This window comes from Balaenoptera musculus, chromosome 11 (genome assembly GCF_009873245.2).
Source record: "Balaenoptera musculus isolate JJ_BM4_2016_0621 chromosome 11, mBalMus1.pri.v3, whole genome shotgun sequence".
Classification (NCBI taxonomy): domain Eukaryota; kingdom Metazoa; phylum Chordata; class Mammalia; order Artiodactyla; family Balaenopteridae; genus Balaenoptera; species Balaenoptera musculus.
In genome coordinates, this window is record NC_045795.1 from 23,673,566 (window position 1) to 23,700,036 (window position 26,471).

General features: G+C 48.6%; 2 protein-coding genes across 9 annotated transcripts; one reads left to right on the forward strand and one right to left on the reverse strand.

Moving 5' to 3' along the window:
- Positions 1-386: 386 nt before the first annotated feature.
- CLIC1 (chloride intracellular channel 1) lies at positions 387-5,429 on the reverse strand. Of its 2 annotated transcripts, none has more exons than XM_036868267.1 (6): positions 5,176-5,429; positions 2,969-3,078; positions 2,650-2,775; positions 2,396-2,502; positions 1,748-1,929; positions 387-783 (listed from the first exon to the last, which is right to left on the reverse strand). In XM_036868267.1, exons 1-6 carry the CDS (start codon positions 5,212-5,214, stop codon positions 622-624), a joined length of 726 nt encoding a protein of 241 aa, XP_036724162.1. In that variant the 5' UTR covers positions 5,215-5,429; the 3' UTR covers positions 387-621. The 2 variants fall into 2 exon arrangements, with proteins under 2 accessions (XP_036724162.1, XP_036724163.1); XM_036868268.1 differs by lacking the exon at positions 5,176-5,429 and adding an exon at positions 4,734-4,752.
- A 3,298-nt stretch (positions 5,430-8,727) lies between these two features.
- MSH5 (mutS homolog 5) lies at positions 8,728-26,225 on the forward strand. Of its 7 annotated transcripts, none has more exons than XM_036868280.1 (25): positions 8,728-8,796; positions 9,206-9,356; positions 9,640-9,763; positions 10,222-10,302; positions 10,488-10,550; positions 11,256-11,377; positions 11,564-11,673; positions 11,932-11,967; positions 12,292-12,374; positions 13,470-13,515; positions 16,514-16,652; positions 16,769-16,831; positions 21,763-21,891; positions 22,191-22,263; positions 22,424-22,533; positions 22,770-22,850; positions 23,083-23,170; positions 23,411-23,600; positions 23,701-23,827; positions 24,244-24,393; positions 24,752-24,826; positions 25,030-25,173; positions 25,376-25,513; positions 25,674-25,747; positions 25,970-26,225. In XM_036868280.1, exons 2-25 carry the CDS (start codon positions 9,219-9,221, stop codon positions 26,079-26,081), a joined length of 2,496 nt encoding a protein of 831 aa, XP_036724175.1. In that variant the 5' UTR covers positions 8,728-8,796; positions 9,206-9,218; the 3' UTR covers positions 26,082-26,225. The 7 variants fall into 7 exon arrangements, with proteins under 7 accessions (XP_036724175.1, XP_036724173.1, XP_036724176.1 ...); XM_036868278.1 differs by having other exon boundaries at positions 24,749-24,826; positions 25,970-26,220; XM_036868281.1 differs by having other exon boundaries at positions 24,749-24,826; positions 25,424-25,513; positions 25,970-26,111.
- Positions 26,226-26,471: the final 246 nt, after the last annotated feature.

A 26,471-nucleotide genomic window follows, 5' to 3' on the forward strand; every position in this document is an offset into this window, starting at 1 on the left:
ATTCCAAGCCCCCTTTGTGTAAAAACACTAGATTTTCTTTTTTTTTTCCCTTTAAAATTATTTATTTTTGGCTGCGTTGGGTCTTCATTGCTAGGCGCGGGCTTTCTCTAGTTGCGGAGCGGGGGCTGCTATTCCTCGTTGCGGTGCGCGGGCTTCTCATTGCGGTGGCTTCTTTTGCTGCGGGAGCACGGGCTCTAGGCGCGCGGGCTTCAGGAGTTTTTGCACCCGGGCTCACAGGCTCTAGAGCACAGGCTCAGTAGTTGTGGCACACAGGCTTAGTTGCTCCGCGGCATGTGGGATCTTCCCGGACCAAGGCTCGAACCCATGTCCCCTGCATTGCCAGGTGGATTCTTAACCACTGTGCCACCAGGGAAGTCCCAAAGCACTAGACTTTCATTCTGTACTTTATTACTGAAATACGTTGTCCTACCCACCCCATAGTAAAAATCTCATCCAGATCCCCCATCCTTTCTCCTCATCCCCCCAGCAAGCCCTGCACAGGTGCTCCAGGATTCTATGCCCACTGGCCATTTTGGAGTGTGTCCATTGGGTAACCATGTGGAAACCACCCAGGGCCTTTGTGGAGAAAATGGAGGGGGGCGAGGGAGCTCCAGGAAGGGCTTATTTGAGGGCCTTGGCCACTTGCTCATAGGCCAGCTCGATCTCCTCATCATCTGGACAGGTGGAAGCAAACTCTTCCCGAGCATAGGCATTGCGCAGGTACCGATGCACTCCCCGAAACACATCCGGAATGGAGAATCCTCGGTACTTCTTACATACCACCTAGGGGTGGGTAGAGGAGAACCAGTAGGTTAGCTTCAGGGAAGTCACATTGGCTGCCATGCTCTTGGTCTTTCCCTTATCGCAAGGCCTCATGATAAAATCCAGGCATTCGAGTAGGTCCACTATCTGGTTTCTCTTCCTATGATTCTTATCTCCCATATGAATCATCTTCAATCATCTTTCTTAACTCCTCACTATCTTGTAAGGCCTTCACCCTTCCTCTCCACTTACTGAAATCCTGGCCATTTATAACCAGCCGCTTTTCAGGCCACCCCAGTCCATGGTGCTAGTTTTCCCCTCTTGATTTTGAAATATAATTCACAAACCATAAAATTCTCCTCTTGAATTTCCACAGCAACTCTTTCTACTTTTCATTTGGCTTTTAATCATGTTATTATTAATCATGTGAATGTTTTATCTTCTCAGCTAGATTTCAGATCCTTTGAGGGCAAGGACCAATCACCACATATCTTGTCTTTCAGTGCCTAGTACAGAGATTTTTAGTACACAGTTCTGCAGCAGACTGACACTGGGCCCACGTTTCAGAAACTAAACCATAGCTTTGAACTATGACAAAAACATGGGAACCAGCAGTTTTCCTCTTCCACAAGAGGAAGTGGAGACTGAAGCTATAGACTTAAAACTTTGATTTTAGGAAAAGCCTGCTCTCTGATCTGGGGATTTGGCAATGATAGAGACAGGAAGAGCATTCTTGAAAGTAATACTGGGATGTGTTACCCTAGGCCAGTCTGTTTGCACCCACACCTTGCATCGTGGAATGTAATTCTCTCAAGTAGTGGTCTTGCCAGCAAAGACAGCAGAGAAGGAATGGGGTGGTGTCTGCTATTAAAAACCACCCTAAGAAAGAAACCACCTTTGGAGTGATTGTCATGGGAAGCCTGCGTGGGAGCCCCTTAAAGAGCCATCCCAGCGACCACCCTCTCCTCCCACAATGACCACTCACCTGTACTATGTGGAGCTTTGGCAACAGGTTGCAGTCAGCCAGAGTGAGCTCATTGCCATCCAGAAACTTCCTCTGAGAGATGCCCTCATCCTCAGCGCTGGTCTCATCTACTTCATCTGGGAGGGCGGATGTCAAGTAATTGTCTAAAACTTTCAGGGCTTTCAGGAGTCCCTTCTCCAGGTCTGTTCAAGAGAAGGGAGTTGGTAAGAACATCGGAAGACTGACATAGTCCAAAAAGGCCCATGAGGGGGTGAACACTAATGGTGAGGCCAGTCCAAAATAATAATAGCTAACACTAATGTAATTCATTTTCTCTGTGCTATTCTAAGCAATTTACACACAAAAACTCATTTAATTCTCACATCAACCCATGAAGTAGGTATTGTTATCCTCATTTTATAGATCTGGAAATGGATTTACAGAGAAGCTAAATGAATTCCCCAAAGTCACACAGCTACTAGAATTTGTACTCAGGTCATCTGGATCTAGAGTCTCTCTCTCTCTCTCTCTCTTTTTTATTTTTTTAAATTGAAGTAAGATTTGCCAACATCTGCTCCATCTCCCTGGTATCTGAATGTCCAGGTGCCCCTAATCCCTGGATCTTTTCTATTCCTCCTAGGACCCAGGCCTCCAACCCACAAGACTCACTATCATTGAGAGCTGGGTTTGAATTCTTGATGTAGGCAGAGAATTTGGCAAATATGTCCAGCCCAGCTGTGTTGGATTCAGGGTTCAGAGCTGCCAGCTTGGGGTACCTGGAAGACAATGGGACAAACAGGATAAGATATCTTCCGAGGAGGAACCTCAGCTCCCCTGCCCCAGCCCCACCACCATCTCTGTTTTTCATTTCTTCAACCTCTCTCTCCCAGCTCCCCTACTCCCCTTTCCAAGTTCCCCTATACCTGGGAGGGCACAGCACCGCCTCCAGAAATTCCTCAATCTTGTTGGTGTCTGTGTGCACTTCAGTGCCGTACAGCAGGAACGGGAGCTGCCCTCCTGGGCACAGCTTCTGTACCGTCTCAGTCCGCCTGGAGGAGAGACCAGGCATTAGGACAGGAAAAGGGGGTTAGGGAGACCCAGAAAGGAGAGATGGAGAGATGTGGGAAAGGGGCTCCGGATGGAGGGGAAAACAGTTCAGGATGGAAGGACTCAGGTAGGTGAGTGTGTAAGTGTGCATGTGTGTGTGCACAAGGGAGTTTAGAGGAACAGAAGGGCGCCTACCTCTTGGTGTCAACAGTGGTGACATTGAAGGTGACTCCCTTGAGCCAGAGCACCATGAACAGTCTCTGGGAGAAGGGGCAGTTCCCGATCTTGGCCCCATCACTGCCAGCCTGGAAAGCAACCCCCAGCCCAAGGTTAGGCCTGGTGCACCCCACTCATCTCCAGGCCATTCTCTGCATCTCCTACTCCCAGACCCAGCTGGTTTCTGCCTAGTCATGACACATACTCAGTCTCACCGCTAAAAGCACCCCTCCAGAACTGGGCTCTCCACCCTGGGGTCTGGGTCAAACCTAAGGTGGATCAGTGAGAATATCTTCTGCAAAGGTAGGCTTCTGGTTCCCCAGAGAGTTGAGGACAGATGGAGGTAGGCAGAGGGAATGGGCTTTGGAGAATTTGGAGGATTTGGACCCTAGAGAGGGAAGACTAATGGTGGTGTAGTTAGTTTTCTCTGTACTATTCTAAGCACTTTACATACAAAAACTCATTTAATTCTCACATCGACCCATGAAATAACACCTAGAGAGGGACTTTGGTGAGGCTAGAGTTGTGGGCTAGAGGCCTGGATTCCTGAATGGAGTAGAGCCTGAGAACAGGAGAGGTGGGGCAGGGTTTGGAAGCAGGAGTTCTGGTTCTCTATACCTCTACCCAAGCAACTGGGTGGAGAGTCAAGGGGCTCAGAGCCTCGCCCTAGAGATGTGGAGGGCCTTGCGGAGGGGGGCTGCCCTCTAATCGGCAAGTAGTGACCTCATCCCCCAAAGGACACCTCCCCGTTAGCTGAGGGTGATTCATCTCACTGTGTCTCCGGTCTCAGCAGCTTCCTTCCTGGCAAGCAGTGGGGGCAGGGACCTGTGAGGCTGAGGCCTGGGCAGCAAAGGCCACCTCCCTCTTCCCTGGGCACGGCTGGGGTTTCCCAGGACAAGTCCCCTGGCTCCAGATAATCTTCCTCACACAGGACCCAGGGCTGGAATCTCTGTAGCGCAGTCTCACCCAGGAGTAAAAATAAAAATAGCCCCTGAGGCAAGTGTGAGAGTGAGGTGGGGACCACACCTAAGGGGGTCGACCCAGGCACGGCTGAGGGAGAGGGAATGGCTACCGGAGAAGCCCCAGCATAAAGGAGAGGGAGAAACGGGCTGGAACACACAAAGGCTAGATGAACAAAAGCGGGGAAGTGGAGAGAAAGGAGGCAGGAAAGTGAAGGGTGGGGAGAATGTGTGAACCGGGAGTTACCGACGGAGGGGGAGGTCGCTAAAGGGAGGGAGGGGCACAGAGAAGAGGTCCAGAGAGGGGAGAGAATGCAATGCTAGTGGGGAAGGGAGCGGGTCAGAAACGGCAGCCTGCGGTTTCGATATGCAAATGCCTTGGGACCACGTCTCCTCATCCACACCCGAGGGGACAGTGCTGGGGCAACTCTTTTTCTTCTGTTTCTATAACCCCCAAACCCTAAACGCCCTAACCCAGCTCTCCTCCTCCTTCTGTTCTCTCTCCCCATCTACCCTCGTGGTAGCCACAGTTCAACTCTCATCTCCTCGCCACCATCCTTTCTCTCGCTTCTCCAAGTCCTCAGGACACTCGTTCTCGACCCCATCACCTCTCTGAGCCAGCTTCTGGAACTCCACTCCCACTCTCCTGTCTCCTTCCACCCCACCAATTCTTCCCATTTCACCTGGTCCCACTCCCAGGCCTCCGGACCACACCCTCTTCCTTGAAACCTCCCCCTCCCCGACACCACCCCCCCCATCCAAGTCTCCCCCACTATGCTCCTCACCCTCTGATCTTCTTGTAGGGCCGGATGTCTCCCTCCGTCCCACCCAAAGCCTGTAGGTTTCCTGCTGCCGCCTTCTCTCTCATTCCTCCTATCAGCTGTCCCCCCACACCCACTCCCGTCAATCTTCTCAGCTCCTGGGAACCCTCCCTTTTCTCTACTTTCCTGTCCTTCAGGCTGCTGGAAACTTGCACTTCTACAAACTTTTCAGGGTTGAGCCTAGATTTCTCATTACCCGCGCACACATCAATTGTCTTCCCTTCCCAAACCCCGGCCACCACCACCCAGGTGGCCCCTGCCACACACGCCCTAAAGACTGCACGTGGGTTTGGGGGTGGGGATCAAAGAGGAAAGGGATTAGGAAGTTAAGGCTGGAGCTGGGGAAAAGTGAGAGTTGCCTTCCAGGAACTCAGAGGGGGGCCTAGGAGGGAGAAGGTGTTCTTACCTTCACGAACAATTCGACCTGCGGTTGTTCTTCGGCCATGGTTGCGACGGGGACCAGGAAGCGGCCGTCTCTGAGGGAACTGGGAGGGGGCGGGGCCAGGGAGAAGGCGGTCTCACAGAAAAGATTCTCTCCCCCAGACCTAGGACTACTCGCCCTGCAGCGCAGCAAGAGCCCGATCAGACCCGCTCACTCCAGACGCGGCCTCTCGACCAGTCCAGCGTACTCCACACCCAGCGGATCTAGCTCTACCCCCTCCCGGGCTGGATCTGGGAGCTGACTCACAGACCGCCCCGCCCTGAACCTGCAGAGGGGACAGGCGCGGGGGCGGAACTCGACGACCTAGGGAGTGGGCCCGGAAGGGTGAGCCTCAGGTCTCCCAGATGATGGGGAAGGGGGTGTTGGGGAGATGGAATCCTGGGAAACTTCTTTTGTCCCTGCCAGTCTCCTTGAACAAAGGACTTTTTTCTGCCTCAGTTTCCCTGCTTCATTAATCAGAGGACACTCCCACTCAACCCTCACACAAGAAATCTGACACCGACTGCTTGATCACGTCCCTGAGGGCCCAGAAGGGGAATTATAGAAGGGAAAGGTGGTCCTTTATTACTTTCTCCAAGTTCCCTCGGGACTCCAGTCCAAATTCTGGGTTGCTAGGACTGTGGCCCAGGAGAGGGACTTGCAAGTGGAAGCTGGGGTTGGGGGAAGAGAGCGGTGAGAGGTAGGGTAGGGGTGGGGAAAGGAGATAACCAGGCCTTGTGCTGGGGAAACAGGAAGCTGAGCCAAGGGGCCTCATCACTGGCAGAGGTACTCTCCTGCTCCATAGCCCGGTCAGCTTTAATGCTTCTACTTCTGCCCCCCCCAGTCTGGGGCCCTTTCCTGTGCCCCTTGCCCTTTTATCACTGACGGTTGCCTTGGAGATGGGGTGGAAGCATGGGGTTATTGTGGCCCCAGAGTAGAGCTGCACCGATGCTAGGGGCTGGTGGTAGCTGGTCCTATCATGGGGGAAAAAAGTGAAGATCAGACAGAATAGGGTGAGTGGAGTCCTTAGAAGGACTAAGGACTAAATAAAGAAGAAGGGAGGGGGCTTCCCTGGTGGCGCAGTGGTTAAGAATCTGCCTGCCAATGCAGGGGACACGGGTTCGAGGCCTGGTCCTGGAGGATCTTGAGCCCACGTGCCACAACTACTGAAGCCCACGTGCCACAACTACTGAAGCCTGCGTGCCTAGAGCCCGTGCTCCGCAACAAGAGAAGCCACCTCAATGAGAAGCCCGGGCACAGCAATGAAGACCCAATGCAGCCCAAAATAAATAAATAACTAAGTAGGGAGGACAGAGGAAGAAGAGTTCTCTCCCTCCCTCCCCAATAACCTTGATTTTGGAGGTTCTATCAAACACTTTATGATCTGCTGAAAAATAGCCCAAAAATATGTCCTCCAAACTGGACATATGCCAGCCTCCACATTTGAATCTCCTATCCAGCCATCCCTTTCTTCCTCACCACCCTCTGTCTCACAGGACACCTACAGTTTCAGAAAATCATGGTGGAATGCAAGGACATAGGAGCAAAACAGGGCTTGAAACTTAAAGAAAGGGAGAGAGTTGGGGGAGGAGGGGGTGGAGTGAAGAGAGGTGCTGGAACCAGCAGTTAGCGGTTTCCTCTCATGCTTCCTCTTCTGTGGGTTTTCTCCTCCATGGAGAAAGGCCTTTCTCTGTTCTCCTCAGAGAGGGGATATATTTGGTGTTTGCTCCCTTGAATTGTAACATTCGATAAGGATGTAGAATGATTCAACGAGTATGTGTTTGTTGGGGGGGAATCTCCTCCAGGGTGACCCTCAAAATCTGCACACATGACCCCTTCCATCTGAGGAAGGGAGGTCAAAGCAGTGCTACTTCCCAGGGTCCTTTTCTGCTCCAGCTGGTCCATGTCCACCAGAGAATCTGCCCCACAAAAATCTCCCTTCTGGGAGAAGATTCAGGCAAATGGGGCCAGCCCTGAGCTCAAACAGGTTTGGCAGCTTCTCCCCTGCCTCTCTTTCCCTACAGCTTTTATAGCTAGAGCTGCCTTGATCAATATTGACCTTGGCTAGCTGGCATGGCTACCCACAAAGTATTTCTCCTTAACTTTTCAGGTAACAACAGGTAACGCTGCCCTCTCCTGGTACCATCCATCAGTGCCGCATGGGTTTGAAGCCAGGGGCTATACCCCCAAATCCTGCATCAGAGAAGTTTCCCTCCCATCTCAATCTCCTTGCCCCTGCTTTTCTCCTATCTCAGTATCTCCCCTCTTCTTCCCCAGGCTTCTCTTTCCACTCCCTCCCCTTCGTCAGGTTGGTAAACCAGTCCCTAATCTCTTCCCACCCCAGATCGGAACGTGTGTCCCTCCCCAACACTTCTTAGAGCTGTCACCTGGCCTCCTCCAGGTTTCCATAGCCCCGTTGCTAAACAATTTGCCAGGGGTAACCATTAACCTAGCCCTTAACTCACTCCCCCACCTTTCTCACTAGAGGGGATTTTCCAATCATTGGTTAGCAGAGCCAGGTTACCATCTTTCCTAAGCTCTTGGGTGGGATCTCCGCATCTCAGAGTACCCAGAACAAAGCTGGGGGTGAAGATGTATTTTAAGAGATGTTTTTAAAAGTATATGATTGTTTATTTCTTTCTCCTTCACTATCTCCTTGCTTCTCCTCCCCTCAGACACACACACTCAAAAATTAGGCTCATGGAGTAGGGATTTAATTATGTTCCCTGTTTTGAGTCCACCACCTGGCCCAGAATGAATGAATGACACCCTTCTGTCCTTAGAGGTGTGTGTGTGTGTGTGTGTGTGTGTGTCTGTGTGTGTGCAGGGGTAGGGGCACGTTTCAGTAGGGGTGTAGGTGTTTTTTAGCAGGTCTGCTTCTCTCTGCCAGAACTTGGTGAAATTCGAATTCTTCCAACTTCTCTTGGGGCGCTGAAATTATTAATTAGGCCCTGTGGTGTCCCTATGGGAGTGATCATACTCTGCACCCAGGAAACAGGCAAAGGTGGGCTGAGATAGGAGTCTCGCTTCTTATTTCCGCTTATTTATTTAAAACACTCACGTAGCTCTTACTATGTTTGCCAGGCACTGTTCTAAGCTCATTATAAATATTAAGTTAGAATTGTTGGCATAGGTTGAATTACTGTTGCTTATCTCCACTCTCCAGAAAAAACAAAAACAAAAACAAAACAAAAAACCAAAAAAAACGCGCCTCTGTTCCTTTAAGGTCGGCCTCCTCTCCAGATTACCCAACGCCCCTAGACCCGTTCCGGGGTCTCGGAGTCTAGCTCTGCTAATGACCTTCTCACAGGCTCCACCCCATGTCAATCAAGGGCCAGAGCCCCGGTTGCTAGGCAACAGCAGAGGGCGGGAAGTTTGAACTTCTGGCACCGCCCCATATGCAAATAGGCCAATCATCGTCCACCCTTCTCTGCGGTCCCCTCCTCCCTCTCGCTCTGTTGGATCTCTAGGCAGGATCCGGGTCTCTTCGACCAATAGCGGCTAAGAAGGCGGGGCGTGTGCGCGCGCACCCCGCCCTCGCGTCGGCGCACCCTCCCGCAGGCCCGCGACACTTAGTGACGCGGTCTCGCGCACGTCGCGACCCAGGTGACTGAAAAGGCGGGAAAACGCCGCAAGCTGTCCGCAACTGGGTGGGGAAGTCAAGAGCGTGAGGCTGTGATCTTGGGGGCTTGGTTGGCAGGGGCAGAGAGAGGAGGTGTGCAAAACTTGTCCCACAGGACCCTCAGACCGTCTCCAAATACAACCTCCGCGTGACAGGAATGAGGGTGGGGCGAGTGGTGTTTTCTACAGTCTGTACTTTAGTGAAATACCCGAGAAGTCGCCCCTCCAGATGCCCTGCACCTGTGACCACAGCTCTGGAAGGCCCTAGCAGCCCTGCCCCTCAGCCCTCTCCCATTAGTTCTCAGTGGAGTTGCATTTCTGCGCGCCCCGCTACCCCCGCCTCCTCGCGGGTGAGATCTCGCTCCTGAACCGCCTTCATTTTCTTCATCCACAGAGCCTCCAAGGCCATGGCCTCCGTAGGAGCGACCCCAGGCAGGACGCCGCAGGGACCGGGACCTGGGGAGGCCTCGGCCAGCTTCCCTAGCCCGGCCCCAGTGCCGGACCCCCGGGAGGCCGAGGAGGAGGAAGAGGAGGAGCCCGCGGAGGTCTGGGGGCGGGGCGGAGAGGCGATGTCGGAGGAGCGAGAGCTCGAATCTGGAGAGCAGGGAGTTGATTGGAACGTCTGATTGTTAGATTATAAAGGGGCTGGGAAGAAGAGCTGGGCCAGTCACTTCCCTCCGCTGAATGTCGGTTTCACGTTAACTGAATGGTGGTGACGATGCCTATCTCAGAGAGTTGATAAAATAATTTAAATTAAATAAGGCATGCCTCAACCCTGCACTTAACGAGTGGTTCAAATATTAGTTTCCTTTCTTCCTTGCCGGACAGATTCATCTGTGTGTGCTGTGGAACTCAGGATACCTGGGCCTTGCCTACTATGACACTAGTGACTCCACCATCTACTTTATGCCAGATGCCCCAGACCACGAGAGCCTCAGGCTGCTCCAGAGAGGTGAGAACAGAACTAGGAATTCCTCTACTCTGGGATTAGAAGTGTATTTCACTCGTAGGTCCTTACCTGACTCAATCTATTTTTATAGGTTGACTTCTAGAGGCCCCCTTTGTTGTTTTTAGGAATTCATCTCATTATTCACAAATGTACCAGGAGCTGGAGATACAGTCCTGGGCAAATCAGTCATGTCTGTCCTTTAAGGGTTTACAGTCTAGTGATAATCTCCTGGGCACCCCTCTTCCCTCCCACCACCCCATCAGTCTTACTACTCTTTCCTTTTCTAATCTCATGTCTGACTCCGACTTATGCTCCCAACGTGGTGGGCACTCCCTACTCTTAGAGGGAGGAAATAAGTTTCTGAGGGGTGAAGGGAGATAGCAAGGGGAGGGCTTACAGGTTCCCTCTTAGTCAAAAGATAAAGATCCTTGAACTCATTTGGTCTCCATTCTCATTCCAAGTTCTGGATGAAATCGATCCCCAGTCTGTTGTCACGAGCGCCAAACAGGATGAGAATATGACTCGGTTTCTGGGGAAGCTTGGTAAGGACTGAGTAAGGGAGAGAGGGAAAATGGGGAAGGACTAAATTATGGAATGTTCCAGGAGACTAAAGGGTCTTGGGGGGAGCTACAGCCAGGAGACCAGAATTGGGTGAGAGGGAAGGTGGAACAGCGGCAGAAGGACTGAGATGTACAGACTGATGGCCCTTTCTTTGCCTCCCTCACAGCCTCCCAAGAGCACAGAGAGCCTAAGAGACCTGAAATCATATATTTGCCAAGTGTGGATTTTGGTATCTCCTCCCTTTTGCTTTGCCCAATCCCCCATCCCAGTTTTCTTTCTCCTAACTCCACCTTCATCATTGGAGGTCTCCCCTCAGCCCTATCTCATTCTAAACCTTTGTGTTCTTCAAGCCCCATGACCAGTCTCCCCACGATCTCTCCTAATCCCTACCCTTTAATAACCTGCAGCTTAGGCTTGTCTAGGGATGAGGGCCTTCCGTGAGAAGAGGGAGTAGTAACACTTTTTGGTCAGCTTTGATTGTTGGCATTTTCCCGTTTAAGCCAAAGCCATTTGCCCCTTAAAAAAAAAAAAAAAAGGCACTGCCTCAGTGACCTCGTTCATCTAGAAGACACTTCCATAACCTTCCCAGGTTTTGCAAAAAGGACAGGGAATGTTCTATCCTAAATTAGATGTTAGGGCATTCATGTTATTAGTTCCTCTGTTAATGTGATTTTTTTGACCCCAAATCCCCAATTCCAGACAGATATCTTACTCTCCTGAGCCATTTATCTTTCTCAGTTTATGTTCCCAGCCAAACTTCTTTATAGTATATGTAGAATAAAGAGTCTGAAAATTTGGTTCTTGTCTCAGCCTTACATTAACTGCCTGTGTGAATTTGGCAAGCCACATCATCTCTCTTGCTTCTGTTTTCTCATTCTTAAAATAAGGTGAAGAATCGGGCTATAAGATCTTTCCCTCCCTTCCCTCAAAATAGGCCTGGAGATAAGCAAACAGCGCCTCCTTTCTGGAAACTACTCCTTCATCCCAGACTCCATGACTGCCACTGAGAAAATCCTCTTCCTCTCCTCCATCATCCCCTTTGACTGCCTCCTCACGGTGAGATGGGTCCTGCAAGATAAGGGCTGGGCTGCAGCAGGTTAGAGAAAGGCACAAGCACCTGGAGACTAGGTTTGAGTCCTGGGAGATACTAGCCCAGCCCTGGAAAATAGTAGTTTTCCCTGGTGTCGTCCAGCCTCCAAGACGTTGGGATTTACCCCACCTCCACTACTGATCCCCTCCTAGGTTCGAGCACTTGGAGGGCTGCTGAAGTTCATGGGTCGAAGAAGAATCGGGGTTGAACTGGAAGACTATAACGTCAGCGTCCCCATCCTAGGCTTTAAGAAATTTGTGTTGTAGGTCATTTACCCTAACCTCAACCAAAGTAAGGTGGGATTGGGAGGCCTGGAAAGTAAGACGGGATGGGGGGCGTTGGCAGTGACCCATCTGGTAAAGCGCTCTAGGATACACAGGAGCTCCTGAGAGGGTGTGGAGCTCTGGGGAGAAAACTGAGACAGTACTCTTGAAGGAGAGCTAAGCGGGTATAACTTAAGAATGAACTCATACCTCTCATACCCCAGCCACCTTCCTTTCTGCTTGTTTTCTGTCCTCAGGACCCATCTGGTGAGCATAGATCAAGACACTTACAGGTAAGGAGATGGAGGCAAGCTGTCATCTTTGGGGAGGGAGAAGGATTAAGCTTAATGCTCTAATAATCCTTAACGGGGCTCCAATTTCTTTAATCCTGGGGCTATTAAGAGCTCTCTCCCTGAAGGAAAGAGAAGAGGGGTGAGGGGAGAGAAGAAGAAAAGCACAAAGGTGTCACCCTCCTTTTCTAAAGGGAGAAACTGAGGCAGAGAGCAGTGAGGGACAAACCTTACATCAAGACTTGATCTCAGGAGGTGTTCCCAATCCCCATTCCATTTTCTCAGTTGCCTTTTAAAATACAAATTACCCTAATTTCTCCCTGATAGTGTTCTGCAGATATTTAAGAGTGAGCCTCACCCCTCAGTGTACAAAGTGGCCAGTGGACTCAAGGAGGGGCTCAGCCTCTTTGGTAGGTGTGCCCCCTCCCTCATCCCAAACTACACAGGCCTGCCAGAAAAGCAGCTGCCTCCAAAGATGTATCCCAGCCCCTCTCTTTCCACTTCATCCCATTGCCAACTGTCTCTTCTGCTCCAATCCAGCTTCTTTTTTTTTTTCTTAATTTTTTTATTTTTGGCTGCGTTGGGTCTTCGTTGCTGCACTCGGGCTTTCTCTAGTTGCCGCTCTTCATTGCGGGGCGCAGGCTTCTCATTGCGGTGGCTTCTCTTGTTGCGGAGCACGGGCTCTAGGCACGGGGGCTTCAGTAGTTGTGGCTCGCGGGTTCTATAGTGCAAGCTCAGTAGTTGTGGAGCACGGGCTTAGTTGCTCTGCGGCATGTGGGATCTTTCCAGATCAGGGCTCAAACCCGTGTCCCCTGCATTGGCAGGCGGATTCTTAACCACTGCACCACCAGGGAAGTCCCAATCCAGCTTTATTATCCTCTTTGTACTCTCCCTCAGCTTGGGCATCTTCCCGAAACCTTGTCCAGTATAGTTGTCCAGTGTCATTTGAGTATCATTTCTTACTTTACCAATTCCATGTTTATTCCTTGGGTTTGTATGAATATTCCTACTAGTGGTGTACCTGTCTAGGGTCTTTGGGAGGCCCTATGTATAGAGGAGAATTATGTAGCTGCATAACTCCCATGTTTGCTTTGCATGGAGTCTTTATCTCTTATAGTTGTTTCAGGCTTTAGGGTGTATTGGGGACATCACCCCAAGTAACCACATGGTTTCACTGTGCTTCTCAGTGGTTGTGTCTAATGTTTATGTGTATGTGTTGGGCTTTTTGTGAGTCTAACTATGCCTGCTCTGCATATTTTTCTGGCTGAGTGTTCCTGTGAGTGCCCATTCCCTCCCCCAAGCCCATGTAAGGTAATCCCGGCTCAGACTTGTGGCCACACTCTGGCTTTGGCTGCCTTTGTGTCCTGTATCTGGGGAACGCCCCCCAGGCCAGCCAGCCGAACACCCAAACCTCTGACCCTGATGCCTCAGCTTAGACACATCCATACATTCCTTTCCCTGACCCTGCTTGTAACAGGCTCACTCCGTACCCCAACTCCCAACAGGAATCCTCAACAGATGCCGCTGTAAGTGGGGAGAGAAACTGCTCAGGTGAGTAAGAGTCACACACGTGCTACAGGTTAATGCAGGCAATCTGTAGACTCAAAACACACCACCCTTAGTAGTAATGAAAACAACTGCCCTTTCCCGAATGCTGGCTAAATAAATTTAATCCTTACAACGACCCCATGTGGTAGCTAGTGTTATTCTCATTTTACGTTGTCAGCACAGATGCACATGTACCCACTGATGATACACGGACTTTCATACATACACGCAGCAGAAGCAGAATCACGAGACAGCAATGTACACATGGTAATATCTTTAATTATTAAAAACACACTTCAAATTTGAGCTGTTCTCTGATGACTCTCAAATTTGTATCTCTAGTTCCGAGCTCCATATGTGGAATGCTCTTTGCACATCATCGCCACCTGCAATTTCCATAGGCAGCTCAAACTCAGAGCATCCAAACTGACACCCACTGGCCCTGTTCCTCTTCCTGCATTCCCTTTTCTGGTTAATGGCATTGCTGGCAATATAGCTTCTCAGGCTCTGAACCTTGGATTGATGCTTCTCCCTCACCCCCCATATTCAATTATTCACTGAGACCTATTGATTCTATCCAGAAATGTCTCTCTCAGCCATCCCCTTCTCCCTCTTTCCTCTGCTCTAATTCTGGCTATCTTCATTTCTAACCTGGAGCATTGCATTCACCTTCAAATTGGTCTCTGCCTCTAAACGCTTCTTTTTTCCAATCTATTCTTCATTCCAAACTAGAGGTCTGAGCATGTCACTCCCCCACCCCCTTTTTTTTTAAAGCTTAAGTAGAAACAAAACATAAACCTCAGGAGGTTTCCGCATTACCTGCATGATTAAGGGTCGCATCTTTAGCAGTATGGCATTCAGGGCCCCTCAATTTTAATTTCCAGGCTTACCTCCTCATATCCATGTTTTGTTTTGTTTTGTTTTGTTTTTTCGGCCGTGCGGCTTGTGGGATCTTAGTTCCCCGACGAGGGATTAAACCCAGGCCCTCAGCAGTGAAGGTGCGGAGTCCTAACCACTGGACCGCCAGGGAATTCCCCCTCAAGCCTATGTTTATGCTGTTCCCTCTGGAAAGTCTTTCCCCTGCTGTCCACCTGTCAAAGTCTTACATCCTCTTGCAACCCAACTATCACCTTTCTGGTGAAGCTTTCACAGGCACCTCTGAGGAGACTGACATGCACTTTGCTGTGTGGTCACATAGTGCTTGTTTATGTTTTCTAGTTGCACTATCACATCAGGTTGGAATTAGTTGGTGAATCTACTTGCCCTCATAGCTGTGAGTGAGCTCTATGCAGTGGCCCATTCCTGTTAGCTCAGCACATGGCCTTGTACGCAGTAGAATGCAAGCACACTGGTTACATCATCTCTAAAAACTCAGGAAACCTTTGCTAGCCTGCAGGTGCACAATCTTTTCCCCATGCCACCTGCCCTGCAATGTATGTCTTTTGGAGGTTAATTTAGGATTATCTCTGAGGCCATCTCCAGGTAATTGGTGGGGTGATTTAATTACCTCCACGTTCTCTAGTGCTTCAGGCGCAGATCCCTAATCTCAACCAGGGATGAAAGGGAAGGAATTCTCAAAGGAGAAGAGAACTGAGTTAAAGGTGAGGGAGGGGTGCAGATTCCTTAGATAGGATCCTGCAGGGCATAGAATCACAATCTGATGATCAGCCAAGGGCCCAGCTGGCCTGAAGCCAGACAGGGCACCTGGAAGGTGACTAAATGTCACAGTATGCTCTAAAGAGCACTGTCCTAGCAGGCGGGAGACCTGAGTTTGAGATCCAGTTGTACTTCTTACTAGCTGCATGACTTTGGACAATTTGCTTACCTTCTAAGGGCCTCATCCCCTCAGCTGACTTGAGTCTGGCTCGACTAAGACCTCCAGGCACTCGAAGTACATGAGTCAGAGCTACCCAGGTGTTTTATAAGAAAGTCTGGTGAGGCTCGTGCTCTCCAGGTGGGGAGGGTATTCACAGACTGGCCTACACTGCCTCAGGCACCTCTGCTCCTCTGTGGCCAAGGAGCAGAGGTGCCTAAAACCCACCCTCGAATCCACATGAGTCTTCCACTTCATTCTAACCTGGGATGTTCTAACCCAGGGTAACTGGCCGTAGACTACAGTGTGAGATACACATCCTTAGGCCCCAGTGTCTTCACAGGTTGGCTCTTATACAAAATGGTATGCCTAATGGCTTGCTCTAATGTAGGAAAGAATCCTTGGGCTCCCAGGTCCTTGTAGAATCTCACACTCTTCATAGCCACAGGGAGATAGGGATACCCAGAATTAGACAAACACAGATGAGACATTTATTTCTGTATAATAATTTAATTTATTAGGAAATAACCTCAGACACAGAAAAGGTAATAATAATAATAATAATAATAATAATAATAATATAAACCTCTGTGTTTCCACTAGCCAATTTAAAAATAAGACAATGTTATTGAAGCCCTTTAAGTATCTCTACCCAATACTTTCTTCTCTGCAGGGATGAACATTATCATGAATTGAGGACTTATTCTACATGGAACATTTATATACTTTCACAGGAAAAACATGAAAAGACGAATGTCACAGCTAAATACAACTAAAATAGCTAAATACAGATATACAAACTCTTTCTGACTCACTAAATACAGATATACAAACTCTTTCTGACTCACTCCTACTCAGCTGCAGAGAGAGCTAGAGTGTTGGCATTCAAATGCCTCAACACACTGCTCTCCCTCTAAAATATTGACAAACTCCATCACATATCCACATGGAATGACACATGGTCATATCCATCAAAACCGAGATACACACAGTTGTGCTCACATCCAGAGATTTTCAGTAGATGCAAGTAAACACACCTGCATAGATAGGACACTGTACTTACCAGTGCAGATACATATTGCCACAATCCCCAGGGACCTCCAAATGCACACTTTCACAAATTGAGATCAAGACAGTGATGAGAACAGATGTAATTTCTGGTCTCCTCACTCCAACCCTCACTTCCAGGCTATGGTTCACACGTCCAACCCAGGACCTGGGGGAACTAAATTCCCGTCTGGATGTCATTCAGTTTTTCCTGTTACCCCAGAATCTGGACATGGCTCAGATGCTGCATCGATTGCTGGGTCACATCAAGAACGTACCTGTGAGCTCGGGGTTGGGGGCAGGGAGGTGGGGAAGGAGGTTGAGGGATGCTGGGCATCTTGAGGGGCATTAGGGTGGGAGAAGGAAAACAGCGGCTGTCTCCTTGTTTGACTCCAGCTGATTCTTAAACGCATGAAGTTGTCCCACACCAAGGTCAGTGACTGGCAGGTTCTCTACAAGGTAAGACCTCCCTTCTTGAATCTAGAAGTCCAGGTTAAGACCCCCAGCATGTGTTCTAAACCCTCTTTACTCTCGTCACTCGGTCCAACTTTATCCCAACACTTTTAAAAAAACTTTGCACTGTGGAAATTGTCAAAAAAAATTTAGAGAGAATAATACAATGAACTCCCATGTACCCACCATGTAGCCTTAACACTTTGACTCATACAAATCTTGTTTCATGTATATCTTCTCTCACTTTCCTTTTCCTGGATTATTTTGAAGTAGTTCCCAGCCATCATGTCATTTCACCCATAAATATTTCAATATGCTTTCTAAAAGAAAATTATTTTTAAAAAAGAATAACAATGCCATTATCTTATCTAAAAATTAATGTAATTCTTTAATATCAATTATCTCATGTTTAAATTTCTATTTATCTCTTAAATGTAATGATTTTTTAAAATTACAGTTTGTTTAATTAGGATCAAAATATGTTCATATAGCGATGGGATGATGTCTTTCTGAGTCTCCTTTATGGGTTCCTTCTCCATTTCACCATTCTCTCTCTCTCTCTCTCTGTCTCTCTCTCTCTCTCTCTCTCTCTCTCTCTCTCTCTCTCTCTCTCTCTCTCTCTCTCCTCCCTCTCCCTCTCCCCCCATCTCTCCATCTCTCCATATATATATCTTTTCCCCCTTGCAATGTATTTGTTGAAGAAGCTGGATTATTTGTCCTACAGAGTTTTCCTTAGCCTGAATTTCACTGATTACATTCCCTGTTTTTTACATGTTTCTCTCCTCTTCTAAAATTTCTGTAAATTAATAGTTGAATCTAGAAGCTTGATCAGCTTCAAGTTTAATTTTTTTCAATAGTGTTTCATAAATGGAGGAACATAATGTCAGTATGTCTGACTCTCCTTTTGTGATGTTAGCAGTCGTTGATGTTTAATATCTAAGTCCATTAGTTTTTTTTTTTTTTTTTTTTTTTTTTAATTTATTTATTTATTTATTTATTTATGGCTGTGTTGGGTCTTCGTTTCTGTGCGAGGGCTTTCTCTAGTTGTGGCAAGCGGGGGCCACTCTTCATCGCGGTGCGCGGGCCTCTCACTATCGCGGCCTCTCTTGTTGCGGAGCACAGGCTCCAGACACGCAGGCTCAGTAATTGTGGCTCACGGGCCCAGCTGCTCTGCGGCATGTGGGATCTTCCCAGACCAGGGCTCGAACCCATGTCCCCTGCGTTAGCAGGCAGATTCTCAACCACTGCGCCACCGGGGAAGCCCCATTAGTTCTTTAGAGATTGCAAAGTAGTGTTATTCTAATTCTGTCATTCTTTCTTCATTTATTAGACAGAACGTTTCTGGAAGGAAGACTTCCTCTCATCTACTCTTTGGTTACCTAGTGATATCACAGAACATTGCTTGATTTTTTTCCCCCTGATTTTATCTGTCCAGCTATCAGCAAATACGAAATTAGTTCCATAATCCTCCAAGGCAACCAATGAGTTTTTTTTGGTTGCTGTTGTTGTTTTAGTATCATTACAAACTTACAGATTTCTTCGTGCTTCAGGCCACTGCTTTTTTTTTTTTTTTTTCACTGCATTTTTAATCTTTACACATATTCGAGTTATTCCATCTTTGGCCAATGGGAGCCTCTTCATGTTGGCTTCTGAGTCCTTTAACATGACACTAGTAGACTTGGATAGCTTCCCCACTCTCTGGTTTGACAAGATGTACCAGATATACCATTTACACCTACCCGTTCTGACCCGGAACCAGACATTTCTCTGAGGAGCCCTGGTTCCTTTTAGTGAGAAATGGTATTTCTGTATACCACAGTGAATGCTAGAGGGTACTCAGCATGTTTTGCTTTTTGCTTGTAGGCCTTTTCTGTGGACAGATCTAGGAACTTTAAAAAAAATAAAATACATGATAAATTAGTACTGACATCACCTATTTATTTTGTTTTAGTTTTTTAGAGATCACTGTATCTATATTCTTTTTTTTTTAATTTTTTTTTTGAGTATAGTCGATTTACAATGTTGTGTTAGTTTCTGCTGTATAGCAAAGTGAATCAGTTATACATAAATATATATCCACTCTTTTTTAGATTCTTTTCCCATTTACGTCATTACAGAGTATTGATTAGAGTTCCCTGTGCTATACAGTAGGTTCTTATTAGTTATCTATTTTATATATAGTAGTGTGTATATGTCAATCCCAATGTCCCAGTTTATCCCTCCCCCACCGTTTCCCCCTTGGTAACCATTAGTTTGTTTTCTACATCTGTGATATCACCTATTTAAATTCAGCACCACAGGGTTCTTACCTTGTATATTCCATTTTTATCCTCTTCAATATTTCCTTCTTCCATACTGGAGATTCTGTGTCTCAATAACACTAGGAATGAGAAAATCAAAGTATCACTTATTTGCTTTTTCCTACATTACATCCACAACAATCTTAGAATAGCAATATCACCGTTACTACCAACTATATGATTATTGAACACTGTTTAAGATTTTTTTGGGGGAAGGAGGGATAGTTCTTTCTGTTCTCCCTAGGGATATACAGTCAAATTGCTGTGTTTTAGTCACTATTTCAAGTGGTTATGTCACTATCTGGATATACATTATGTTCATTTGTTTCATTCTTTTTTTGATTTTTAATAATTGCTTCTTAAAACTTAATCTTATAATTATGTAGAATATTTACACAGTTCCAAAGTCAAATCTCCCAAACAAGGTATAGTCAATTAATTGTAGCTTCTATCCCTTTTCCCTCTCTCCACCTATAGATAACCTTTTTAAAAAAAATTTTTTTTTTGGCTTAAATAAGATTAAGTTTATTTATCTTTTATAGAAAAGGATAAAAATAAGCAGTCCATGATTGCTGGATGGTTTCATAAAGTCCTCAGTGACCCAGTCTCCTTCTGTCTTCCTGTTCTGCCATCCTCAGCATGTGGCTTCTACCACCTAGCTCAAGATAGCAATGTGAATTCCAGCTGTAACATCTGCTTTCCAGCTACTCCTCCTCCACTGCTATTCGAAGTTTCCAGTGACTGTCTGAAGTTCCTCTGTGCATGGTTTCAGTTTCCAGCTTTTTTGCTGCAGCAGCTGCTATAGTTCTGTTCCTAGTGAATTTGAGGTTCTTGATGTCTCATTGCAGAAAGAATTCAGTGTGAAACAAAGTGATACTTAAGAAGTGGATTTATTTAGAGAGAAGCACACTCCACAGACAGAGTGGGGGCCATCTCAGAAGGCGAGAGAGCCTAAAAAATTTTTTTTAATTTAAATGTATTTATTTATTTTTGGCTGCGTTGGGTCTTCGTTGCTGCGCACGGGCTTTCTCTAGTTGCGGCGAGCGGGGGCTACTCTTGGTTGAGGTGTGCGGGCTTCTCATTGCGGTGGCTTCTCTTGTTGCAGAGCACGGGCTCTAGGCGCCCGGGCTTCAGTAGTTGTGGAATGTGGGCTCAGTAGTTGTGGCTTGTGGGCTCTAGAGCGCAGGCTCAGTAGTTGTGGCGCATGGGCTTCAGTAGTTGTGGCTCATGGGCTCTAGTGCGCAGGCTCAGTAGTTGCGCACGGGCTTAGTTGTTCCGTGGCATGTGGGATCTTCCCCGACCAGGGCTCAAACCCGTGTCCGCTGCATTGACAGGCGGCCACCAGGGAAGCCCTCTACAGTATATTTACCTAACACATAAAGTAGTTTCAGTTTTATTTTACGTGAGCAGATGTGTGTGACTATTTGTATATCCCCTCCCACTACTTAACATTTATCCTTGGCTTCAGCCAGGCCAGGCTCTGCGTTCAAGCACTCTGCCTGGGAGACCCACCATGTTCCTGCTCAGGATAGCATGGTGGTTAAAAGCCAGACACCTGGGCTCAATTCCCAGCTCTTCTATTTACTCTCTGTGAGAACTTGAGCAAATTGTGTTACCTCTTTGTGCTTCAGGTTGCTCATCTGTAAAATGGAGTCGTGCTAGTCCCTATCTCCTAGGATTATTTTGAGAATTGAATGAAATTAACACATGTAAAAAGTTTAGAATATTGCCTGGCGGGTAGTAAACATTCAATAAGTGTTAGTTCTTACTCCTACCTCTATTCATTTGCCCATGCTCTTCCCCCCACCCAGAATACCCTCCTCCCTTTGGAATTGCCTTATTCAAGACCAAGCTCATTTCTTTTTCTCTGCAAAGCTATCCCAACTATTTTAGCCCATATTAGTCTTATTCTCTGAACTTCCTTAGTAATTTTAGTCAGTTTCACAACTTGGTCAGTCTTTTTTGTGGGTAGTCATTGTTTTTGTTGCTTGTTTCCATCATGGCTAGATTATAAACCCTTTGGTTTACACACTTTATATATCCTCTGTCACAGAGTGAGGCTCAGTCAATGTCCTTTGGATTGGGTCTATCCACTCAGTCTAATCCCTGGTTAGAGCAACCACCTCAGGTCACACTGACTTTCACGCTGGGGAATTAATTCTCAGTGACTCTCACCCATCCTCTCTTCCTGCTGTCTCTTACCTGAATGCTGTCATTGCCCCTTCTGCTCATTTACTTCTTTCTGCCTTTCATATCCCTATTTCTCTTTCTCCTTCCTCTGTACAAACTTCTCTCTTGGGATATTGTACAAATCTCTATCAAAGCACCTACCACTTTATTTTTAAATCTTCTGGGTGTATTTCTGTCTTCCTTACTAGACCACGAGCCCATCTAGGACAAGGGACCCAGTTGTCTTTGTTGTCTTTGGAGCCTCAGTGTTTAGTGTGGTGCCTGGTGAAGAGTTCTGCAGATACCATTTTCTCTCTCACTGTTTTCTTTTTTGCATTTGAGATCTTCTCTCTGTCTCTGTTGTTGTGTTTTTCCCAATTGGTCTTTGTTCTTCTCAGTCCATCCCTGTCCCCTCGCCTAAGCCCGGCCTGGGTATGGGCCACCCTCCTCTGTCCATTTCTCCTACAGACAGTGTACAGTGCCCTGGGCCTGAGGGGTGCTTGCCGCTCCCTGCCCCAGTCCATTCAGCTCTTTCGGGACATTGCCCAAGAGTTCTCTGATGACCTACACCACATTGCCAGCCTCATTGGGAAAGTGGTGAGTGGAAGGAAAGAGGCAGAGCTCCTGGGAAACTAGGGGAGAGAGATGGGTTTGGATAATAGAGAACGACTGGGCTCTGGGGAATGTGGTGTGGAAGATGGGGATGCATGGGAGACACTGAGGTCTGCTGGATGACCAAGGGATGGGATGGTGAGAGGAGATGGCAAAATATCAGGGATCTGCTTGGAGGCTTGGAGGGTTAGGGTTAAAGCAGGGACTGAAGGGGCCCAAGTAGAGGTGAGGAACAGGACGAGATGGGGCTGGATGTAAAGAACCTGGACTTCTTGTCTCCTCAGGTGGACTTTGAGGGCAGTCTTGCTGAAAATCGCTTCACAGTCCTCCCCAACATAGATCCTGAAATTGATGAGAGTGAGTGTTAGGTGTACGGATGGGCCTGTGAGCACTGAAACATGAGCCTGCCCAGTGATGGGGTACCATTCTCGGTAGGCGGCCACTACAACTGGGGATAATCATCGCAACCAGAGCAGGAACCTTACTTTTGATATCCACGTGTCTTTCACCCTCCTAGAAAAACGAAGGCTGACAGGACTTCCCAGTTTCCTCACTGAGGTGGCTCGGAAGGAGCTGGAAAATCTGGACCCCCGTATTCCTTCATGCAGTGTCATCTACATCCCTCTGGTGAGGGTAGGAGGGTGGGTGTGCTCCCCAGGGGTTTTTTAGGGGGACATTAGGCTTATGAAGGACACATTAGTAGATAAGAAAACCCTGGAGAAATCTGAAGAACATGAACACTTTTTGGTGGCTTTAGACCCCTGAGGGAAGCATTGGGGGATATAGGGGACTCTGGCTTCCTCTAAGGAAAGAAAGTGCCCAGTGCATCACTCTCTGCTTTATCTCTTTTTTACTCTCCCCAGATTGGCTTCCTTCTTTGTATTCCCCGCCTGCCTTCCATGGTGGAGACCAATGACTTTGAGATTGAGGGTCTGGACTTCATGGTGAGACCCTTGACCTCTGTAGGGGTTGATAAGGAAAGTGAATGAGCAGCTGAGGGGAAGGCCTTACCCCATCAGCACTGCCCAATGTGGGATCCCTCTTCTGTTGTTTTACTCTGATCTTTACCAGCTCTGAGACAAAGGAGAAAGAAATCAAGGTCAGGGCTGGAGCGGGGGTTAGAGAGGATGAGGATCGAGAGAAGCAAAGCCCATAGCTTTGAACCCTTGTATCCAGTTCCTCTCAGAGGAGAAGCTTCACTATCGTAGTGCTCGAACCAAGGAGCTGGATGCATTGCTGGGGGACCTGCACTGCGACATCCGGGGTGAGGAGAAGCGAGTGGCTGGAGCGGAGCGGGCAGCATGGAGATGATTCTGATAGGCTCCTTTCCTTCCTGCTATTGCTCTCGCTCTCTTTCTCTCTCTGACTCTGCCTTTTCTGAATGTCTCTGGGTATTTCAGATGGTATCTGCAAGCCTGTTTCTGGGTCCCTCTGCTGGCCTCTTTGTCTCTCCTTCACTTTCCCCTGGAGCTGACCCCCAGCTCCCTCCCTTACCTGCCCCCAGACCAGGAGACCCTGCTGATGTACCAGCTGCAGTGTCAGGTGCTGGCACGGGCAGCTGTCTTGACCCGGGTGTTGGACCTTGCCTCCCGCCTGGACGTCCTCTTGGCTCTTGCCAGTGCCGCCCGGGACTATGGCTACTCAAGGCCCCATTACTCCGCACGGCTCCTTGGGGTACGAATCCAGAATGGCAGGTGAGAACAGAAAAGGGTGGAGGCATAGACAAGAGGGGCCCAAAGGCCCCATCTTCTGCATCCACAGGCCATGTGCAAGGTACCTCTCCACCCACTGCAGGCATCCTCTGATGGAACTCTGTGCCCGAACCTTCGTGCCCAACTCCACAGAATGCGGGGGGTACAAAGGGAGGGTCAAAGTCATCACTGGACCCAACTCCTCAGGGAAGAGCATATACCTCAAACAGGTAGAGGAATCCCTACAAACTGGGCCTCTGGAATCTTCTCCATTGTCTCCATCCCCTACCTGCCAGTCAACCCAGGTCCCTACGGCTCTTCTCCCACTGTGTTCTGACCCCAGCTGTCATGAAAAGACCATAACCCACACCCGCTGCTCCTCTTCCTCCCAAGTTCTCATTCTCTACCTGAGGGAGAGCCATGCTCTAATGATCATTCCATGGCCTGAATTCTCCTCCCCCACCTCTGAATTAAAGTGTGCCTTTGCTCACTCCCTGCCCTTTACTGATTCTAAAGCGAGCAGAAGGGGCTGTGATCTTCTGTTAAACTGTGTCCATCTCTCTTGATCTATTGTTCTCCCCTCAGTTTAGCCTCACCTTCACCTCAGCCACATGAGGCACTGGGCCCTGTCTCCTCCCGTATTCAGGTAGGCTTGATCACATTCATGGCCCTGGTGGGCAGCTTTGTGCCAGCAGAGGAAGCAGAAATCGGGGCAGTAGACGCCATCTTCACCCGAATCCATAGCTGTGAATCCATCTCCCTTGGCCTCTCTACCTTCATGATCGACCTCAACCAGGTCAAAAGGAGGGAGGGTTGGGGGAGGGGGATAATGGGGAAGGAACCCTACCCGTGAAAAATGTTCAGAACAGGAAAAGCGTTCCTTCTGCTGCCTGCTCTCTGCACTAGGGGCAGGGAGCACCCAGTTCAGAGACCAGGAGAATCAGTACCACGAACCTTTATCGATCCCTGGCTTTGTGTGAGGCACTGTTGGCAATGAAAGGATGAACAAAACATGTGTCTCGCCGTTAAAGAACTTGCAGTCCAGTCAGGTGGACACATACACAAGCAGCTTCACTGCCAGGCAGACTGTGGTCAGTGCGTTACAGGCCTCGAATGTTTCTGAAACTCTCCCTTGTCCACCTGGTACCCAGCAGGTGGCGAAAGCAGTGAACAATGCCACCGAGCGGTCGCTGGTCCTTATCGATGAATTTGGAAAGGGAACCAACACGGTAAGGGGAGAAGCTGTTGAGGAGCTAAGGAGGGGAAAATGAAGGAGGGCTAAGGAACAAGAGGGTGCGGCTGCGCCCCTGGAAAAGAATAGGGGTGTGTGGGTGGAAAAGAAACAGAGTGTGAGGCGGGAGAGGCCCGGCAGGAGGAGAGGGGCGCACGGGGCACCTGTGGTTCCACAGCCTCACCCCTGCCCTCTGCACAGGTGGATGGGCTCGCGCTTCTGGCGGCCGTGATCCGACACTGGCTGGCGCTTGGGCCCACGTGCCCCCACATCTTCGTGGCCACCAACTTTCTGAGCCTCATTCAGCTACAGCTGCTGCCACAGGGGCCCCTCGTGCAGTATTTGGTGAGGAAACCAAACCAGCTCCCTAGGGGCCCCTAGGCCGAGCATTTCCCTGAGCTGGGAACTGGCTTCTCCATCAGAACAGGGGCTCCCTGAGCACAGGGACCATGTCCCTTCCTGTTTCTCACTCTCCACAGCAACTGACCAAGGGACTGGGGCAGGAAGCAGAATGACTGATAGCATTCCCCTTTTCTTCTCTTTTAAGACCATGGAGACCTGTGAAGATGGGAATGACCTTGTCTTCTTCTATCAGGTTTGTGAAGGTGTTGCCAATGCCAGCCATGCCTCCCACACAGCTGCCCAGGCTGGGCTTCCTGAGAAACTCGTTGCTCGTGGCAAGGAGGTGAGGTCCAAACAGCAACCGCCTCCATCAGGGCTCCCTCCCACTGTCCCTGCTTCTCTGAGGGACCTGGATTTCTGGGCCCATGGGATTTCTGACCCTTACTCTCTCTTCTCTTATCCAACACCCACGCCCACCTCTGCCCCTTCCTCCTCGGTCCTAGGTCTCAGACTTGATCTGCAGCGGAAAGCCCATCAAGCCTGTCAAGGAGCTGCTAAAGGAGAAACAAATGGAAAAGTGAGTGCAGGCCCAGGGTCCTTGTTCTCTCTAGCATGTTCTGCAGCTCTTCTACCCCTTTCAGGGACTCAGACAGCCTCTTGCCCTTTAAAGATTCAAAATTTCTTCCTGAAATTCCTAAATTCTCAAGGTCTCAGGTTTCCTGTGCTGCATCCTCTTCCCTCTGCTCAGGGATTCTGTTATCCATGCTTCCATAAATCTCACTGTTCTCTCTCCCCTCAGTTGCCAGACGTTAGTAAACAAGTTTCTGAAACTGGATTTGGAAGATCCCAATCTGGACCTGGACATTTTCATGAGTCAGGAAGTGCTGCCTGCTGCCACCACCATCCTCTGAGCGTCCTTCCTGGGCTCTCCTCCACATCCCAAACCCCAGGAGGCTGCCAGGCCCTCTTTGTTTCCTTACTTCCTTCACACCCAGAGTTCTCAGTTTCCCTGAAAATTTTGTTTCATGTTAGTAATAAAGTTTATTTTGGAGAAAGTTACTGTTTCCTTAGACGAGCCAAAACAAAACAAGAGAGTAGGAAAGAGATGAAATAGGAAGCAGCAGGCCACAGAAGGACCTGCCCTGCCTCATTAAAAATAAAGTATCACTGCTGGAGGGAGGCCCTCGGGTTCTACCCAGGGGGACTTTATGAGAACCAACCACTTCAACAGACCCTACAAAAACAGATGAGAGGGAAGACAGGAGCCCAAGGGAGATGTTCTTTCCCCTCAAAGTAGGAAC